The 22166-nt window shown below is 39.8% G+C and overlaps 1 protein-coding gene and 1 pseudogene across 1 annotated transcript in view; one reads left to right on the forward strand and one right to left on the reverse strand.

Moving 5' to 3' along the window:
* GIPC2 (GIPC PDZ domain containing family member 2) overlaps window positions 1–22166 on the forward strand; it is an 86391-nt gene that overhangs the window by 17572 nt on the left and 46653 nt on the right. The window contains exon 2 of the mRNA XM_019643988.1: window positions 17340–17525. Coding sequence (XP_019499533.1) covers window positions 17340–17525 — 186 coding nt within the window. The remainder of the gene's footprint in view (window positions 1–17339; window positions 17526–22166) is intronic.
* On the reverse strand, window positions 13107–14579 carry LOC109383487 (heterogeneous nuclear ribonucleoprotein A3 pseudogene; annotated as a pseudogene).

The raw sequence follows: 22166 nt of genomic DNA on the forward strand, positions 1-22166 counted from the left end.
TGAGCTGTTGTTCAGCATCTTAGCTGTAGAGGGCAGTGTCACTGGCCCTCATATGTGGGATCCGAACCGGGGCCCTCTGGCATCCCAAGCAAGTTCTTAACCATCGCGCCACTCGGCCGGCCCAGGAAAATTCTTAACAAAACATACTTTGTAACACAGAGTTAGGCTCTAGGCTTAAATAATTATATACACATATTTTCTCTTCCCCACATGACTCTCTAGTAGGACATTTGAAAATCATGTGGAATGCCAAATAATTCTTCACTGGATGGGACCTCTCTGAGCACTAGAGTCCATACAGCGTCCTTACCTCATCTCCTATGCCTCTCAAATGCCAGTGGAGTCACACAATCATTGTAACAACAAAAAAAAGCCCCACAAAAATTCCAACTGTTTTATTAGAGGACAATATCACCCTATCCCCCAGCAACATTGCTTTATGCTAGGTTGCTTGAGGTTAAGCACTTGCTCTATCTACACTGTGAAGTTAGGAGTAAGGGGGAAAAAGTGGGGAAGCAACAAGAAGGCAAAACCAGTAGCAAGACCGCCCACTGTTTTTTCATACATTTTTGTTTTAGGATCAATCTTGTAGGATTGTAATTGTACAGAGTGGAATGTGTGGTTGGTTTGTTAAATTTGTGATGTTCCAAGCTTTTGTAACATTTCAAAGCTACATATGTGGCAATTTCACATGTTTACAGGGTCCCATGATAGATAAGAGAGGGTGGCATTTATTGGGTTGTCAGAAAAGTCATGATGCATTTTTGCAATGAAAAGCATAGAAAAATATGTCATGACTTTTCCGACAACCCAATAGAAAAGCTTTGAGGTCTGTCCAATTGAGAGTTGGGTTTCACAGGAGTGTGGCATGTTCTCCCTGGGTGTGATGCTTGGAGATGCCTTCCTATAGCCTCAATTTTTTCTCATTGGGAAAATGTACACATAATACCTACATTATAGGATTGTTGTGAAAATTGAGTGAAATAGCATGTTAGGTATCTTTCTAGAACAATGGTTCAATAAATGTTAGTTCTCTTTTCCTCTTCCTCAAAAACATGCTTTTTGGGCATTTTTTGATACTTTTTTTTTTTTTTTGCAATTTTCCTTGTCATTTTTCTACTCTAGACCTCTACAATTTTCATTCTCCTACCCTTGGATTAACCCCAGAAAGTAAGGAAAACAAATTTAAAAGTATATCACTACATGATCCTCAAACTACGTTATCTCAGTGTGAAATTCTGTGTTATAGTCACTAATCTGGACTCTTCTGATGAGGGCTTCTTCAATAAGGTTTAGTATAAACCCAATAAACTATTTCAGTCAACAAAGTTGAAGATCTCAGTTAAGCTTGAGAAATATTAATTATATCAATTTATTCAGAGTTGTTTTGCTTTGCATTTGTCAATGCTTTTTTCTCATGAGTCAAAAATAACTCTCTGGTAATACCCATATTTCTTTGTGTCATATTTTTAGGCATAGAGAATACCTGAGACATAATTTGTCTCAGCATATAATTCTATTATTCTACTCCCTTCCCGCACTGAACATTCAGAGCTTTTTTTAAACTCTCTCCACTCTCATTAAGTCTCCCAGAATCTTAATTGTGCTCAAGTCATGATCACTAATAGTTGTTTCCAAGAAGCTTCCTGGGAAGATTAGTTTGACGCTAATGGACAGAGGAAGAAGTCTACCACTGCCTTTCCTCAACATCTAAATCCTATGTTTATTCTTTGCTGTCTCAGTCTTACCATCCTGAAATGGGAACGTGCTTGTTTGGTCATGTAGAAGATGCATTATAAATAGGTGGCCATATATTTATATTCCAAACCAAGACCCTTTAGAGAGTGAAAAGAGTAAACGGGGACTTGGAGTCATCCTAATTATTATAAACAAACTGCCTACAAGAAAGGGAGAAAGAAGAAAAGTATGTGAGAAGGTTTATCATACATTTGTTAATTAAGCACCAACAACATACAAGCCCAGTTTCCTGGGCGGTAAGGAAGGTTTTGAATTACAGGCATTTAAGGAGGGGGTGGGTGGGGAGGAGAGAGTGTGGGCATAAAAATAGAAGCAGGTAGTGAGGACGCAGTGTCAGCACTAAGCCTGGATGGAGCCAGGAGACTCGGGTACTCCTTGTCCTGGCTCTGTCTTGTTGACACATTCCTGGGAGTTGAGGATGGAGCCCTGTGGGAGCCTGCTGGCTTCTTTGGGAATCCTCCTGACACTGATGGGTCCGCCTCCCCTCTGCTCTTACTGTTCTGCCTGCCTAGTCCCAGGAGCCATACAGGCAGGAATGGCAGTAATGTTGGCAGGCAGAGGGTGGGAAGAAGCTGCTTAGAGTGGAGAGCGGGAGCTAGTTAGGAATAAACAACCCTGAGCAAAGGGGAGAGTCTTTGACCTGGGCTGTGCCTAAGTGTCTCTGATTCTGTGACAGAATTCTATTCTTGGCAGCTTCTCTCCATCTTTTCCATGTCTCTCTTCTTGGGGCTCTCTCTCCCTAGAGTGGGAGATATTGGGTTGTCAGAAAAGTCATGACATATTTTGTCTATGTTTTTTAAAGGTCATTTATTTATATAAAGAACAAAGATCAATCAATGATATCTTGCCCGTTTTGTTCGATAACATTTTGCCATCTTTCAATGAACTTCATAATTCCTTGTTCATAGAAGGACCTGTCTTTATTTGCAAAAAGCTGAACAAGGTGCTGATTAACAGCCTCATCTAACTTGAATGTTATACCACACAAGGAGTTTTGAAGAGAGCAAAACAAGTGGAAGTCTGACGGTGCAAGGTCAGGCGAGTATGGTGGGTGTGGCAACACATCCCATCCAAGCTCCAATAATTTTTTTTTTTTAACTGGGGAATTGGGGGGATGGGAACAATGCTAGGGAATTGGGGGAAGGGGAACAGACAAGTTGCTGTCGTTTTGTTCTTCAGTCTAGTTGTGGAGGACGTTGCTTCACTGGCCCAAGTTGGCACCATCATTGCGCTCTTCCCGGGCGAGGCAGATCAGTCGCCGGCTTCTGGATGGCCGCTCACTGCAACTGCTGGCCGCTCACGCTGGCTGCTGGCTACACACGGTAGCCCATGGCAACTCACTGCCACAGGGGCTGCAGCCTACGCTGTCGCCGGCGAACTCACGGCAGCCCGGCTCCAGGTTGAGCTGTTGTTCAGCATCTTAGCTGTAGAGGGCAGTGTCACTGGCCCTCATATGTGGGATCTGAACCGGGAGTCCTCTGGCATCCCAAGCCAGTTCTTAACCATCACGCCACTCGGCTGGCCCCAAGCTCCAATAATTTTTGACGGGTCATCAAACTTGCGTGTGGTCTCATGTTGTCGTGATGGAACACAACTCCTTTACAATTAACAAGCTCTGGACGTTTCTGGATGATGGATTTGTTCAAATGGTCCAATTGCTGACAGTACACATTTGAATTGATTGTTTGGTTCCTTGGTAGGAGCTCAAAAACACGACACCTTTAAAATCCCACCACACTGAGAGCATAACTTTCCTCTGATGAATGTTTGCTTTCAATGTCATTTGAGGCGATATATCACAATGGGACCAAGACCCTTTGTGCACCACAGTGTTGTAAATAATCCACTTATCACCAGTTATCAGTCGCTTCAAAATAGGATTGTTTTTCTCATGTTTAATGAGCGTATTGCAGATGCTTATATGTGCCGTCAAGTGAACTTCTTTGAGTTCATGCGGAACCCAAATATCAAGCTTGCTTACATATCCCAGCTTCTTCAGGTGGTCGTGAACGCTTGAATGATGGATGTTCAATGTTTCTGCAATGCCTCATGTCATGTAACGTGGGTTTGACTCGATCAGTGCCTTTATTTTGTCGTCATTAACCTCGGTGGGCCTCCCTGACTGAGGAGCGTTGTTGAGATCAAAATAATCAGCACGGAATTTTGTGAACCATCATTGGCACTGATGTTCTTGTAGCGCATTGTCACCGTAAACTTGATGCAACTTTTCACAAGCTTGATGCATGTTCTTCCCTTTATGGAAGTAAAAGAGTAAAATATGGCAAAAATGCACAGTTTGGTCTTCCATTTTCAACTTGTAAAATCTTCAAAACTCAACCAAATCACTCAATTTTTTAAAAGAATGAAGCTAGAACTGTCAGCTGTCAAATGACATAGCAGTAACATAGATGCAAATGACTCTAGTACTTCCAAAAATGAACTAGTGCCATTTGTTGCAAATATGCGGCATGACTTTTCTGACAACCCAATAGTTCAAAATTGAGCAACTCTCAGTCTAGAAGAATCTTCACACACACTCTCCAGATTCAGGGCTAAACTGACTTGTGTCACACCGGCCCTACCTATAGGTGAAATTTTTGATGCTTCTCAAATTTTCTAATGACTAAATGTCTACGGTGGCCAGTGAGTTTGAGACCTCTCTTCTAGGGAACCCTGTAGTACATTTTCCTTTGTCATCTCTCACCCTGTCTCTCTGTAGTACATTTCCTTAACGTCTTTCAGCAGTCTTAGTTTAGAATAAAAATCAGTTTCGGTCTTTCTCTCTCTCTCAAAATGTTTATAGTTTTTCACATGGCCCATTTTCCCCCCCCCATAAGGTGCTCATTACTTTCTGTCAGAAATCCTGTTCTAGGGAATACTGAGGAATAGACCACCCTCCCCAGTCACTCCATCTTAACACTTGAGTGGCCCACCATGATTTATTTGGGTGGTTTTAAAATAGTGCATGCATTGCAGACATTTCCTTGTGAGAGTTATAAGTCTGCCTCCTGGGCTAATATGAAAATGGTGCTACATGAGCATTCTGTCAAACAAATTTTAAAATTTTCTTTAAGGACCCTTTGGGATCTAATGGCTATTTTAAAACAAATTCTATTTGTATATTTATTTTGTAAACTGGAAAGTTTAAATCACAAGTCTCTGAGTTATAATTTATAATCTTTATGTTTCACAAACCACCCTGCTACATTGTTCTCATTGTTTACATTGAGATGTAAAATGTCTCTTTGTTATACAATCTCTCCTTGCCCATCTAAGTTCTCTTTCATCTTAGGTGTCAAACAAGAGGAGGCTTTTGAGAAGTTAAGTGTTTTAGAAAGCCAAAAATTTGAGACCGCACCTGACAAGGGGAATAGCAATGATTTATGATGTCTTTAAAATTGGCATGTAACCATGCAGCATTATTAGACTAGGGTAAAACGCTCAGATAGCTCCTCTCACTGGAAGAATATAGTGGAAGAGGATGATATATATAGCTATACACATTTGATTTGTTTTACTCATTGGCTTAGTGTCTTTGTAATGTCTACAAAGGCAAGACTAAAACCCATCTCTATTTTTTGAGCCATTTCTTGAGTTCCAAGAATTGTTTTGAGATTTTGACTTTCTTTGATACATAGTTGCTTTGATTAGATTTCATTAATAAAAAAATGTAGTTTTGGTTACTCTGGGAAGTCATTTGGTAGATTAAAAATGGACATTTGATTTTCTTTCCTCTTTTTTGATAAAATTATTTTTGTCACAGTATTTTGCTCATTAAAAACATTGGGGAAAAAAGTGGTTGTACTAGAGAAGGAAGAGTACAAAGGATGATTCATCTTTTATTTAAGACTTGCTGGTGCTGACCCAGGACAGCTAATTTAGAAGTGAATCATTTATAGAAAGTTCTACACAGTTCGAGGCAGGGCTTTGTACAATATCCCCACGAAGGTCTAAATAGAGCATGCAGTATCAAATTTCTAAATATTTGTCTTGTTGCCAATGTTATATCTTTTCTAAACTGTGAAACTTGTTTCTAGATGACTGTAGCCATTGACAAGGTTAAGGTAAAGGCACTGTATAATAAAATAATGTGCATTAAAAAAACAAATCTTAGAAATGTATTATGTGTATTATACTGGAATATAATAGGCATGATATTTTAAATGTCTGTGCTTATAAAACAAGGAAGTGAATGTAACTCATCAGTTTTAAAATGATTTAACCAGAAGAAATAATTTTAAAATTTTATATACAGTACAACAGTGTGTTATTAATTTAACATTTTGATATTTATTATCATCTGATATATTTGACTTTTAAAGCCTCGTTACAAATAACTCATTTTTGTAAGCTGTCTTCACCCCATTTAGGAAGTGGATGGTTTATTAAATAAATACAGTGTGTTGGCTCCATATATAGAAAAAAGTGCAGTCTCTACCTTCTAGGGGTTTTAAATTCAAAGCTGAGTTTATATTTATATCACAGCTACAGAATTATGGGTTAGAAAAAGCCCTAAAAGTCTGAATTCCAGTTTTGATTGTTGTTCACTAGCCACGTGACCTTAGACAAATTACCTAATGGGTCTGAGCTGGTTTTCTTCTCTGCACAGGAAATAGTGATGCCTGCCCTTATGGACCTGACTCACAAGGATCAGTTGAGCTAATGCTTTAGGAGGTGATCGGTAATTAAGATCTCTCTATATTAGGTGTCAGAGAGGCAACATTGCAAGGAAAAGAGCTTTGCGTTTGGCAGCCAGGGCTGGAATGAGATTTGCCCCAAATACTGCTTAACTACAGCCATTTTATCTTTCTAAGGCCTTTATTTTCTAATCTGTGAAAAATGGGTATAATACCACCTCACAGAATTGTCATAAGGATTAAATGAGATAATATGTGAAAGTACCTGGTACCCATAAGTAATCAACTAATGTTTCTTGGACCTTAATTTTGATTTTTTCCCATTCTTCTAGAACTTTATCTCCCCAGTTCCTTCACTTTTACAGTACTTTACTGGACGTGGGAGCCAGTATCCAAAGAGGGATGAGTAGGTTTCCCAGTCTATGAATATAAGTGAAGAATTGTTTGAGTTCTAGAAGTTCTTTGATATAACACATTTACCAAGTGTTTTTGGGGAAATCATGTTGGATAAGATGCCCAGAACTTTTGGAAACAGTTTTGAGTAACATAATTCTGTTACTATGGCTTGACTAGCATTCAGGGTAAATGGGTAATCTTTCTCCCCCAACAATTATTTTGTTTTTAGTTTCAGGTTGTTTTTTAATTCCTTCTATTTTAAGGGCAGTTAGTTAGCTGGAGGTAAGATATATATTTTTTTTCTTTTTGAGAAAAAGTCTTCAAGGCTTAGATAATAACAGCCCAGATAAAACCTTAGTCATTAGCAAAGGAAACAAAATCCAAGTGGTTTTCTTGTATTGAAAGATGTGGTATTAACTCCTGATGAAAATATGGCTTAGTTAATTACTAGGTTCATTATTATACACTTTCTGTTCTTTATTTTTTATAATGACATTAGCTGATATTTTTCTAATGCTTGTTTTAGAACACATGTACAATGTGAGCAAGATTCTTGGGGTAGATTGAGATGTAGGAAAGTAGTTGTATTAAAATATTTAGTAACAACTGCTGTTTTAGATCACCACAAGAGGTAACTGTTCCAGTTGCTTATATTTAAAATTATATCCACAAATACTGTAACACAAGGAACACCAGCTCCACAAGCCCATAATTTCTTTCAGAGATCTTTGGCACATGTGGAATGTTGGACCAACTCAGTTCCTGTTTAAGGAAAGCATTTAACAAAGAAAGTTGAAAATGGACTTCCTGGAGTTTTACAAATGAATTTTGATATGTTGTCTGAGAGATTTGTAACTGGTTTGTGGGCCAGAACATCTTTTGAGGCGCGAATGAGAAATGATGTATTGAACTCTATTCACAAAACACATTTGTGGAATATATGATAGTGCCATCAGAGAAAAAGCAATACTAAATTATATTATTGGGCTGTATACAAGTAGTTCAGACTTTTATCATCCTCACCATATTGAGTTTCAAGGGTGAATAATCATAACCATGAAAGGAGAACTAGAGAACTGAAATATAAATGCATGGTAAGAGTACTGTCCATGATTCATCCTTCAACAATAACAAAAAGTTGAAGGATAATGTAATTTATGGGGGGAAATGAAATCCATCCTGGTTATGACATTAAAAGGAGCAAAATCTGATATCTTTAGGAAAAGTCATTCAAGAAGCTGTCAAGCATAGGTGTTCAAGAAGCACCTGTCTTCTAGGAATAATAAGAATAGCCTTGGGTGGGCCGGGTGGCTCAGTTGGTTAGAGTGTGAGCTCTGAGCAACAGGGTTGCCGGTTCCAATTCCCACATGGGTCAGTGAGCTGCACCCAAGCTGAGCTGGGGAGAGCATGTGCTCTTACTCTTAACAACAAGGTTGCTGGTTCGACTCCCATATGGGATGGTGGGCTACAGCCACCCCCCCCTCCCACAACTAAGATTGAACACCACCCCTTGAGCTTAGCAGCAGTGAGCTGTTGATGGGGGCCTCATGGCTCTGTGTGCAACAAGGTTACCAGTTCAACTCCTGCATGGGATGGTGGGTTACAGCCCCCCACCCCCTCCGCAACTAGATTAAAAGCAGCGACTGGACTTGGAGCTGAGCTTGCGTCCTCCACAACTAAGATTAAAGGACAACACCTTGACTTGGAGCTGATGGGTCCTGGAATAACACAATGTTTCTCTGCCCCAATTTCCCAACACTGTTCCCTTCCCCAATTCCTCAATAAAATCTTTTTTTAAAAAAGAATAGGCTTTATCTAAAGCTTTTTCATTTAAAAAGCACTTTCACATATAGTCTCTTACTGAGTTTTTGTAACCACTGTGTGCTGTAGACCAAGTTTTACTGGTTCCATGATGTACACGAGGACCAAGGAGGTCAAATGACTGGACTAAGCTCACTGAGAGCAGATGGGGCTAGATGCAGGTCTCACCTCTCAACCCATTGTTTTCTTCTTTCCTTTTATTATCTTTTCTTTATTTTTAACAACCATTACAAGGATGACACTCTAGAGATCTATTTATTTTGCTGATATTGGAAATAAGGGAAAGGCACTTTTTTGTGCCTGAAATTTTTGATAGTGGTGGTAGGATATGACATTAAGCTAAGGATGCATAATATCTCAGTGCATTAAAGGAAACACAATTCACCATGCATCTCAGAGTTTTGTTTTGTTTTTAAGTTTAAAATGAGATGGTAGGTATAAAGAACTTAGAAACTGTGCCAAGAATTATGAAGATACAAAGGATAATGATTCTATCAGTTAGAATCATAGTTGAAAGCAACAGAATTATTGGCTCATGTAACTAAACATTCCAGGATAGGATGTGTTTCAGATAGGATGTTTTCAGCTGCAAGTAACACAAAACTACTCAAACTGGCTAAAACAAGATAATTTATTACTTTACATACAGAGTTAGGGCTCCCGAGTTGGTTAATAGAGCAGCTCACCAATGTCAAGGTCCTAGGTTTATTCCATCTCTTTGCTTTACCTCTCTCTTGGCATTGGTCTCTTTCTCAACTGGTAAATAAGATGGTGTTGGAAGTTGCTAAACTATGTATGTATAAGGCAACATCCAGGTGAAGAAATGGGATTGACTTTTACTGTGTTTGTTTCTTAGTAAAAATAAATATTTTCCAGAGCTTCCTGGACATCTTCCTCCCATTTCTTGTTGGCTAGGATTGGGCCACATGCCTATTCCTAAATCACCACCTAGACTAGTTTAAGTCTTATGCCTAGAACAGGGGATATGAATCATTTTCCTCCAAAACACATATGATTTATGGATGATATCTGAAGGTTATATTAGCAGGGGGAAAGGGTAGACTACTTCCAGTGTCCACTAGTGACTGTCTTTACGTAAGACTGGATCCAGAGGCTCTGGCCTTCTCCAAGTGTCAGCTTTTTCTCCAGCTCACTGCTCTAATGTTGCAGTGATGGCTGCAGTAGTTTTAGACTGATGAGAGAGAGAGAGAGAAAGGGAGAGAGGGAGAGGAAAAGAGAATATTCTTTCCTCAGAAATCCCAACAAATTCTTTCTTGAATCTTTGGCTTAAATTGGATTGTGAACTAGTCATTAACTGATTTAAACTTAATCATGATTCATTCCCCTTGGAACTTATGATGATGGGGTCACTCCCATCCAAGCTACTATATGGCTTAAAATGGAGAAAGAGACATTTCCAAAGGAAAATCAGGGGGCCTATATGGCTTAAAATGGGGAAAGAGACATTTCCAAAAGAAAATCAGGGGGAAGGGGAATGAATACTGTAGATATTGATGTCTAACACAATAACAATTCAAGGCCCTCTATGATCTAGCCTCAAAGGGCACTAGCTTTCTCCTTTCATTAATCCATCTCTCCTACAGATAGGCACAGTGATAGGTACGTATTAAGACAATAAGGTAAACCTTTACTACTAAAAGTTTACAAGGCAGTATATGGTTAAGTCCCACAAGGGATATATGAAATTTAATTGGTATGTGGAAGGTGAAGAAATAGCCCGTGGTGACAATAATAGAAAATGTAGTTTAGGTAGACTTTATTGGTTGGGGAAGGTTTTGACAGACATAGACTGGGTTTAGAAGTTGTGTTTAAGCTATGGCCATTTGTAGATACGTAAAGATAGGAAAAATACATAGTATAAAACTGATAAAGACATGAGATTTTAAAACTAAGCTGCCCAGTATGGTTGCTGCTAGTCAAATATGGATAATGAGTATACTTTAAATGTGGTGAGTCCAAATTGAGATAAGATATTAGGGTAAATATACACTAGATCTTAATAAAAATGTAAATTATCTCAATAATTTGTATATTGATTATATGTTGAAATGGCATATTATGGATATATGGGGTTATATAATTGAGTAAGTTAAATTAATTTCATCTATTTACTTTTGTTAATGTGATTATTAAAACATTTAAAATTATGTGGCTCCAATTACATTTTTATTGGGCAGTGCTGCTCTAGAAAATGGAATAGTCATGAATACTCTTTCTGTCTTATAAAAATTGACAGTGATGGTGGTAAAGCACCAAATATATAGATACTCCAGATATTAAGGATTGCATTTTACAATGAAAAACATCAGAAAGGTTATATCTTATGGATGAATCATTTTCCTTATATGATACCTTGCCTTCAGTTTACTTTTTTAGTAGCTTAGTTTGTTCACCAGAGAGTATAAAAAGCAATGTTAAATACTACATTTTACTGCCTTTTGTCTAGTATATTTGTACTCCGAAAGCAAATATTTCTTAAAGGAACACTGATAATGTGGCTGCTTCATTGTTTCTTTTCTCATTTTTTAAAAAAATCTTTTTTTGTTGTTTTTGTTTTGGGCAGTCAATTCTTTATTACTTTAGAACAAATTCTAGCTGCTGGTTGAATTTGCACAATATAACATTAAACATTTATTAGCTGTGTTAACTGGATAAAATCATGATTTTTTTCATCTATAACATGAAGATAATAAAACCAATTACACAGGTATGTTGTATTAAATGAGGTACGTGAACGTGTCCTGTAAATGCTGTTTGGATATAAACTGAGCAGGGCACATTGTAGGAAGGAGATGACTTAGATCTCATCTCTCTCTAAGTGAGAGTGACAAGTATGTGTTACACCAGTTGGACTTCAAGGCAAGGTGACTCAGACGCTCGAATGAGGTATTAGATTTAAACGATGTGAGAAAAGTGGAAAGAATGATTAATTCCACCTGGGCAGTCGTATTTGGGCAGAGTCTCAACAGACAAAGTCATACGAGTGGAGTGGACAGACAGGCATTTTAGGTTTTGGAGTATGAATGAAGGTAGGAAAGTTTACAATATATATTTGAGGTTCCTTTGGTTTAGATAGTCATTGATTGTAACATATTACAGCTGGCTCATGTTGCCTCACTGTACCTTAGTGGAGCATCTGCCAGCTGGGGAGTTCTTTGCATAGAGGGACTGACTGGTCATATTCCTCATTGTACATCCAGCATGTAGCACAGGACCTGACAAAAAGCAGGTGTCCAATAGGTAATTGGTGAGTGGATGAATGGGCATGAACTTTGCAATGTTTAGAAACTGGTGTATCACTTCCTTATTTTTCGGTTGAAAATGCGGTACGGAGGATGTGTTTGCATTGCTAGACCTTTATTACACACTTACAGATATGTTTGCTGATAGTTGTGCATTGAGGTCTTGTGAGGTTTTTGGTCTCCTCTGCAGAACTGATCTGAAGTCATGGAGCTTTAGTTACCTGCTGCTGCAGAAGGCTCTTTCTCTACTTCCCAGTGACCATGACGTTCCTGCCAGTTTGTTTTTCCTTTTTCTTTTTTAAAGATTTTATTGAAGAATTGGGGAAGGGGAACATTGTGTTATTCCAGGACCCATCAGCTCCAAGTCAAGTTGTCCTTCAATCTTAGTTGTGGAGGGTGCAGCTCAGCTCCAAGTCCAGTTGCTGCTTTTAATCTAGTTGTGGAGGGGGCGCAGCCCACCATCCCATGTGGGAGTCGAACCAGCAACCTTGTTGTTAAGAGCATGCTCTCTAACCAACTGAGCCACCTGGCCAGCCTGACATTCCTGCAGGTTTTCAGCACAACTTCCTGTGGAGCTCCATTCTGTGAAAAATACAGCTGGCTCTACTCCTTCTCCCAGGAAAAAAAATGATGCCTTGCCCGCCAACTTTTGGCTACCTGGAATGTAACATTATTTTGCAAGGGAAGAAGCACAATGGGAAAGGGTTATATCTGTAGGGAAATCTAATTGCTCTGCAGTGAAGCATGTGAAAAATTGACAGAAAGGAAGTGGCTTAATAGTTAGAATTTCACTTCGTGTGGGATTTCCTTTTTGGGGTTTGCCCCCCTGCTCTGTTATATCATATATATATATGTTTTAAAGTTTAAAAATTCTTAATTTTTTCTCCCTGGTACCACTTCCACAATTTACAGGGCAATATACCTGATGTAATGAAAAGAAAAAGAAAAAGAGCTACAACTGATGAAAGACCTCAGGAATGTATATCTAGTTGACGCTACATTGCATTAATCAATAGCTGTACTTTTTGCAAACTGTGATTGTGACCGTCCTGAACAAGAAGGGTTTTTCCTGTTTAAGCTGCAGTAACTTTTCTGACTGGAACATCGTTCCTTCTGTGGCAGATTTTTACAGTTCCTCTAATGCGTCTGGAACAACTATTTCAAAGTAACCTGCAGCTTTCCTGACAACTCCCTGCTCTCCTGATAAGAACCATAGCCCTCTTCTGCATTTTTAGGACCTTCTGCTACCATAGCCACCACTTCTACCACCATCCATAACCACCACCATAGGGACTGTCTGAGCTTCTTCCACCAAAACTGTCCCCCTTCGTGGGTCCATAATTTGCTATTGTCCACTGTAATTTCCAAAATCATTATAGTTCCCACCATCACCATAGTTACCATAAAACTTTTCCTCTTCACTGTAACCATCATATCCCCCATGTTGGTTTCCATATCCTGGTCCACCACCACCACCACCACTACCATAGCCTCCTCTACTGCTATAACCAGGACCGCCACCATAGTTGCCACCATCACCTCCTGTGTAACTACCTCTGCTGCCACATCCACCACCACAGCCTCTTCCACCAGAGTTTCCACCACCTCCAAAGTTTCCTCCTTTAAGCGACCATAAAGTTGCCAGATCTGGGCCGGCCGAGTGGCGTGATGGTTAAGAACTGGCTTGGGACGCCAGAGGGCTCCGGTTCGGATCCCACATATGAGGGCCAGTGACACTGCCCTCTACAGCTAAGATGCTGAACAACAGCTCAACCTGGAGCTGGGCTGCCTTGAGTCTCTGGCGACAGTGTAGGCTGCAGTCCCTGTGGCAGTGGGTTGCCATGGGCTGCCGTGTGTGGCCAGCAGCCAGCATGAGCGGCCAGCAGCCGCAGTGAGCGGCCGTCCAGAAGCCAGAGACTGATGTGCCTCGCCCGGGAAGAGCGCAATGATGGTGCCAACTTGGGCCAGTGAAGCAACGTCCTCCACAACTAGACTGAAGAACAAAACAACAGCAACTTGTCTGTTGCCCTTCCCCCAATTCCCCAGCACTGTTCCCATCCCCCCAATTCCCCAATAAAAATCTTAAAAAAAAAAAAAAAGTTGCCAGATCCACTTTCATGACCTGTTTGCGATCCAGCAGACTGCATTTCTTGTTTAGAAAGGGCCTTTCTCACTTCACAGTTATGCCCATTAATAGTGTGGTATTTCTGAAGAACTATTTTATCAACTGTATCATGAACATCAAAAGTTACAAAAGCAAATCCTCTTTTTTTTCCCCACTCTGCCTGTCTTCCATAACTTCTATGGTTTCAATTGGGCCACACTTTTCAAAGTAGTCTCTCAAATTATATTGTTCTGTACCTTTGATACCACCAACAAAAATTTTTGCCACTGTCAGATGGGCACCAGGCTTTACAGGATCCTCTATAGAAACAGCTCTCTTTGGTTCCACTACACGCCCATGAAGCTTGTGTGGTGGAGCACACATCCACCTTGCTGCATTCGCCTCTTCAACACAAGAGTAAGTCGCAAAACAAAGGCCCTTGGAACATTTTATTTGGGGGTTTCTCATCACTACACAATCCGTGAGTGTGACCCATTTCTCAAAATGTTCTCTTAAACTATCATCTGCAGTTTCAAAGCTCAGACCACCAATAAACAGTTTTGTCAACTGTTCTGGTTCCTCTGGATCATGGCCCTCCATTTTGAGAACCGATTTGCCTCTTCCAACTCGAGTTCAATATGGCTGTCATCGTTATGTTTTATTTCCTGTCTACCTAGTAAATTGCTTTTATATTAGTGGTGTTTGAGACCCACTATGAATACCATTAATAGATGCACTGGAAAAAGAACAAGGAGAAAACTATGTTTATTTGTTTATTCATTTCCCATCATTTTGAGAAAGAAAGTATGAAAAGCTGTTCTATGCATACTTCCATCACCCTCTACCCATTGTTAATGATTTTTGTTAGTGGACTAATTATACCATTGATTTCACAATTAAAATAAGAAATAGGAACCATTCTTGGCTTAAATGACTTTTTTTCTGTGAATAATACAATTTTTACACTAGAGAATATTTGCAAAAACTTACTAATTACAAGGCTAAAAACATTATGTCCTTCCTAAGAGCACAAGGAGTTAAATTTAAAGGCCAACAGTTAGCACAGTTCATCACAGACCTGGATGAAAAGAGGCAAGGGCTGGGGCAGTAGTGTTTTTGTGTAGGCATCTATTCTTTCATACCCTTCCCTGAAGATCTCTTCCTCATCCTCATCATTAGCTTCTTTCATATATTATACTTCTGAGATTTGGTCAGAGCTTTGCTGACCATGCTGGACCTTTAAAATTGTATAGCAGAGAGAGCTGTTCCAATTCAGATACATTTTGATGTGGCTTAAAAAGCCATTTACTACGTAGTAATTGCATTGTTTCTGAGATTCATGAGGCGTATGGATGTGTTAAGGCTCAAGGTTCCAGTGGGAATTATGAATGCTGTGAAACTTAGAAAAACAGGGAGAGGGTTGAAGCGAGGCTCTGGAATGGTGGAAGGGCTAACAATATCTGTGGCAAAATTACTTAATAAAAAAGTTAAGAATTTTTTTATTTGGCTATTTTGGTATAAAACAGCTGTAAAGAAATGTTCTTCTTTGGTTTGATACATTAAGGGTACTCAATACATGCTTGTTGAACCTTATTTATTTATTTATTTATTTATTAAGATTTTATTGGGGAATTGTGGGAGGGAAAAGTGTTGGGGAATCGAGGAGTGGGAACAGACAAGTTGCTGTCCTTTTGTTCTTCAGTCTAGTTGTGGAGGATGTTGCTTCACTGGTCCATGTTGGTATTTTGATCATTGTGCTCTTCCCGGGTGAGGCAGATTGGTTGCCAGCCATTGGACGGCTGCTCATAGAGGCTCATGGCAGCTCACGCTGGCTGCCAGCCACTCACGGTAGCTCACGGCAGCCCACTGCAGCTTCACTGCAGCCTACGCCATTGCTGGTGACTCACGGCAGCCCAGCCCCAGGTTGAGCCGCTGTTCAGCATCTCAGCTGTAGAGGGCAGCGCCACTGGCCCTCACATGTGGGATCCGAACTGGGGCCCTCTGGCGTCCCAAGACAGCTCCTAGCCAACGCGCCACTTGGCCGGCCCTCTTTTTTTTTTTTTAAAGGTTTTATTGGGGAATTGGGGGAGGGGAACAGACAAGTTGCTGTCCTTTTGTTCTTGTGTCTGGTTGTGGAGGACCTTGCTTCACTGGCCCATGTTGGTATTATCATTGCGCTCTTCCCGGGTGAGGCAGTCACTCACCAGCCATTGGACGGCTGCTCACAGCAGCTCAGGAAAGCGCACGCTGGCTGCTGGCCAGCCCCACTGCAGTCTACACCGTTGCCGGCAACTCAAGGCAGCCCAGCTCCAGGTTGAGCTGTTGTTCACTATCTTAGCTGTAGAGGGCAGTGTCACTGGCCCTCATGTGGGATCCAAACCAGAGCCCTGCTGCTCAGAGCTGGCGTCCCAAGCCAACTCCTAGCCAACACGCCACTTGGCTGGCCCTGTTGAACCTTATTTTTAAACCAATGACATGTTTTCAACCCTCCATCTCCTCTTGTATAATTTTGTATTTGGGCCACACAAATTACCCAAATTATGGTTACAAACTTAAAAATAGCATGGCAGATTTTAGTAAAATGAATCATATTTTTTGGATGAGAATGAGGTCAAATAAAGACTTGGTAAACATAAGTCCCTTTAAAATCTCCACACAACTTTCCACTATTCCAATTTTTTATTGTGTCTCTATCATCATGTGAATTTGACTAAGTTACATTAAGCTCTCCAGACCTCATTTCCCTCTTTTTTAAAATTAAGGGGTTGCATTAATTAGTCTTTAAGGTCCATTTTAGACATGCTGTAGACATTTTAATTTTGGCAGCTCATTTACTAATTAAGTTACTTTTCTAAAGCACTGTAATTCAAGATAAATAGAATTTTCCTCATAAAAAAAATTTTTTTTAAATCTGTTTTCAGAAATAACCTTAGCTATCTTTTCATTATGGTGTACGTATCATGACTTTACCTTTGGGAACACAACCTGTGATTTCAGCATTGTAAATGGAAGTAACAAGTTTAAACCACTTTGAAGGTGGTGAGACCTAAACTCGAATTCTAGCTCTGATAAGTATTGGCTTAGTAACCTTAGGAGAATTACTCACTCTCACTAAGCCTCAATTTCCTCATTGTAATATGAAGATAGTAATGTATTTATAAAGTTATTGTGAGAATTACATAAGATAATGGAGGTAAATTGCTTAGCATGGAGTCTGGTTTATAGCAAACAATACATATTACCTAATGTTATTGATATCATAAATTAAGGATTCTTTCACTCAAATATTTATTAAGTAAACTAATAACTAGAATGTCTTCCCGATGTAAACTAACCAAAAATATTTTTTTCTCATTGCAGATCTTATATTGCACTTTAAATACACCTAAAGTTGACATGGAAAAACTCTTAGGAGCACAAATAGGTCTTGAAGATTTCATATTTGCCCATGTGAAAGGGATAAAAAAAGAAGTGACTGTTTATAAATCTGAGGATTCACTTGGTCTGACTATTACAGATAATGGTGTTGGCTATATTTTTATAAAGGTAAGTCTTAAAAAATAACTCTGTGACCTAACTGAGGGTAACACTTAATAAAATTTGCCAGGTCAAAGAAAGTTGGAAATGATCTTCAGAGTGAGAGCCAGCTCAGCAGGGGTGGATAGGTTGGTAATGTTTCATCTAAAAAATGTTCCAAAAACATCATTTTTTTGTTTACTCTTTCCTTGAGTTTATTCTATTCAGTTTGAACTTCTGCTAGAATTTAGAACTTTCTGAGAACTTGACCCTGGTCCCTATTCATTATCCCTATGAGTTCCTGGTGATCTGTAGCTCATTAACATTTGATGACTTCCATGCGGATTTCCATTGCTTTAGTGTTATTTCCAAGTACACATGTTTTTTGGCCACCTTATTTACATCTTTAAAAATGCTCTTCAAAATTTTATGAGCTGTGTAATTCCTTTATCTAAATACAAAGAGAGCAATGTAGAGCTGCAAAGGCAATGTAGAGCTGAGATGGAAGTTTGAAATCAGGTATGAAAAACTGTAAGAACTGAGGAGTGGTAAAAAGAAAAGTAGACTCATCTCTTAAAAATAACAGTTCTATTATTGTAATAAGCAGTTGTAATAACACTGACATATTGAATGCCTATCATGTACTGGGTGCTTTGCATACATTTTCTCATTTAATCTTCACTACAATTCTATTTGTCGGATAGTAAGATTTTTCTTTTTACTTACTTTTTTGTTGAAGGTAACAAAATTTTAATATATGGCTTAATGAATGTTTATATACTCACAACTGTGTAACCACCACCCAAATCAAGGAAGATTTCATTTCTGCCATCCAGAAGGTTCCTTGTGTATCTTTCCAGTCAGTACTCTTCCCCACAAAGGTAGCCACTATTCTGACTCAAGCACTATAGTTTTGCTTGTTCTTGAACTTCATGTAAGTGGAATCATTTATTATGCACTCTCCTGTTTCTGGCTTTTTTTGTTTAATATAATGTCTGAGATTCATCCATGGGTAAACACCATTATTAACCTCTATTTTACAGATGTAGACAACAGAATCAGGAAGTTTAAGTAGCTTGCTCAAAGATTTGCAGCTAGACAAATTCAGGATTTGAATCTAAGAGATCTGACTCCAGAGGTGGCAGTCCTACCCACTGAGCTAAGAATAGCGATAAACTTCATGCAATGGAACATGTTTTCATGCCTTTATTTTGTCAAAATCTTTGATTTGCTGAGGCATTGTCATCATTAAAAAATAGTCTTAGGGAAGTTATCTTCTTAACTGTAAATAGTACCTTATTTAACTTCCCACTTGATTGAATGGCTATTTTTAGCCTTGCAGGAGATATGACTGTGCTGAAGGTTGAGTGGGTGACCAAATGGAAAATCTGTGAGTTGGGAAAGTCATGTGGGATTATCTGGGGGAAGCTCAGGACATGAGGCACATGCAGCAATGCCTTTCTAATGTCAGCAGGGAAGGGCTTGGAAGTTTTGCAAATCTGCATGGATATTTTAGATCTTAGCCTCTGATGTTCAGAGCTTGTGTTTCTTTCTTTCTTTCTTTTTTTAATGCCTTGTCAAATATGTGCCTGTCTAAGAGCACTAGTCACTAGCTCTGTGGAGACAGAGAACATGGTGGCAAAGAGAAGTGGTGTATAATCCATACTGCCAACATATAGTTCAATTTAGAAGAGAAATGAATTTCATATTGTGTATATAGTTGATAGGATTTTTAAACAGTTGAGAAGGAGATAGTTTCAAACTTACTGAATGATTGTAATAATAACACGAAGAATTCCCATAAAACCCTTTACTCAGGTCTCCAATTTTTACTACATGCCACATTTGCTTTATTGTTCTCTCTCTCACACACATATTGTGTATATATACACACACGCATGCACACACACACACATACATATACGCAAATTTCCCTGAATCATTTGAAAAAGTGGATTTCATACGAGGTGTGACAATTAAGTTCACGAACTTGTTGCAACGCTGTTGCTAACCTTTTTTGATATCAGAGAGATTATTCATTATGAATTTGTAATAACTTGACAAACAGTTAACCAAGTTTACTATTTGGAAGTGTTGAAAAGGCTGCTTGAAAAACTTAGATGACCTGAACTTTTCGCCAATAATTCATGGCTCTTGCCATGGTGCACAACAATGCACCAGCTCACATGGCGCTGTCTGTGAGGGAGTTTTTAGCTAGTAAACAAATAACTACTGGAACACCCTCCCTCCTCACCTGATCTGGCCCCCAATGACTTCCTTCTTTACCTGAAGATAAAGGAAATATTGAAAGAAAGACATTTTGTTGGCATTCAGGACATCAAGGGTAATATAATCACAGCTCTGATGGACATTCCAGAAAAAGAATTTCAGAATTGCTTTGGGGCCGGCCGAGTGGCGCGATGGTTAAGAACTCGCTTGGGATGCCAGAGGGCCCTGGTTTGGATCCCACATATGAGGGCCAGTGACACTGCCCTCCACAGCTAAGATGCTGAACAACAGCTCAACCTGGAGCTGGGCTGCCCTGAGTCGCCGGCGACGGCATAGGCTGCAGTCCCTGTGGCAGTGGATTGCCATGGGCTACCGTGTGTGGCCAGCAGCCAGCGTGAGCGGCCAGCAGCCGCAGTGAGCGGCCGTCCAGAAGCCGGCGACTGATATGCCTCGCCAGAGAAGAGTGCAATGATGGTGCCAACTTGGGCCAGTGAAGCAACACCCTCCACAACTAGATTGAAGAACAAAACGACAGCAACTTGTCTGTTCCCCTTCCCCCATTCCCCAGCGCTGTTCCCATCCCCCAATTCCCCAATAAAAATCTTTAAAAAAAAAAAAAGAATTGCTTTGAAGGGTGGAGTGGGCACTGGCATCGATGCATAGCTTCCCAAGGGGAGTACTTCAAAGGTGACTGTAGTGATATTCAGCAATGAGGTATGTAGCACTTTTTCTAGGATGAGTTTGTGAACTTAATTGTCAGACCTCATATATTTTTATCCCTTAATACTTCAGAATGTAATTACTTCGAACAAAGATATGCTCTTATATATAACTACAGTACAACTATGCCATTCAGGAAATCTATCAGTGATATCATGCTTTTAAACTAATCTAATGTGTCATATTATCAGTTGTCCTAATAATGTCCTCTATAGCACTTTTTTCCTGGTATAGGTCCAATATAAGATCATGTATTGCATTTAGTTGTTATGTCTTTTTAGTTGGCTTTGTTCTAGCAAAGTTCCTCAGCCTTTTACAGAATATCTCTCAAATTGGCTTTTTCTGATTTTTCCTCATGTTGAAAAACAGGTTATACATTTTTGGCAGGAAAACTAGATAAGTGATGTGTCCTTCTCAGTGCACTACATCACAAGGTGCATTTTGTTGCTTTGCCTCATTATTTATGACATTAATTTTTGTTACTTGTCTAAGGTAGTGTCTGTCAGTCTTATTCAATGCAAAGTTATATTTTCCTTTGTAACAATTTGTGGGGAGATATTTTAAGATTATGAAAATATCCTGTTCTCTTATCCCCCACAGATTTTGCATCTATTGATAAGTATTGTGTGAAACAGTCATTAGTATAATGGTTGTAAAGTTGCAATTTTTCTAATTCCATGATTCCTTATATAAGTTTTTAAAAACATTCTATTATAAAAAAGCACTCCACTTATGAGATGTGATCTCAAAATACAGTGAATGTTTAAATAAAAATTTATTACTGTGAAAGACACATTGCCATTAATTCCCCTCAAAATAGTCCCCCTCTCTTCGAACACACTTATCCCATCATTCTTGCCACTTTCTGAAGCAGTTCTGGAAGTCCTCTTTCCCGAGTATGTTTAGTTGCACTGTCGTGGCTGCCTTAATGAACTGATTTGATTCAAAACATTTAGCTTTCATGGTCATTTTGACTTTGGGGAAGAGACAGAAGTTGAACAGTGCCAGATCCAGTGAATAAGGTGGAGGAGGACACACTGTAATGTTTTTATTTGACAGAAATTGCCATATACCAGAAGCAATGTGTGACATGGAGCCTTTCCGTTGTGATCAACAAATATGGTGACTGCTGCTGCCTGCCAAGGGCCAGCCAACGGAAAGACAGGGATCTTCAAAACAGGAAACGGCATGTCGAACCTCAGTAACAGTGTGTGACAAGTTTCAACTTGTTCAGTGCAGTCAGTCGGGTGTGAGCTACGGTTGAGAGAAGGTGTGTTTTAAAGTGTGCCACAGGGCTGTTGGAGTGGCACGTTGGTTAAGAGTTGGCTTGGGACGCCAGTTCTGAGCAGCAGGGCCCCAGTTCAGATCCCACATGAGGGCCAGTGATGCTGCACCCTCTACAACTAAGATGGTGAACAACAGCTCGACCTGGAGCTGGGCTGCCGTGAGTTGCCAGCGACATTGTAGGCTGCAGTGGGGCTGGCCGGCAGCCAGAGTGAGCAGCCGGCAGCTGGCGTGAGCTGTCGTGAGTTGCCGTGAGTGGCTGTCCGATGGCGGGAGACCGATCTGCCTCACCCGGGAAGAGTGCAATGATAATACCAACATGGGTCAGTGAAGTGACGTCCATCACAACTAGACTGAAGAACAAAAGGACAGCAACTTGTCTGTTCCCCTTCCCCAATTCCCCAATGCTGTTCCCCTCCCCCAACCCCCCAATAAAAT

The sequence above is a fragment of the Hipposideros armiger genome, unplaced genomic scaffold, assembly GCF_001890085.2.
Source record: "Hipposideros armiger isolate ML-2016 unplaced genomic scaffold, ASM189008v1 scaffold_84, whole genome shotgun sequence".
NCBI lineage: Eukaryota > Metazoa > Chordata > Mammalia > Chiroptera > Hipposideridae > Hipposideros > Hipposideros armiger.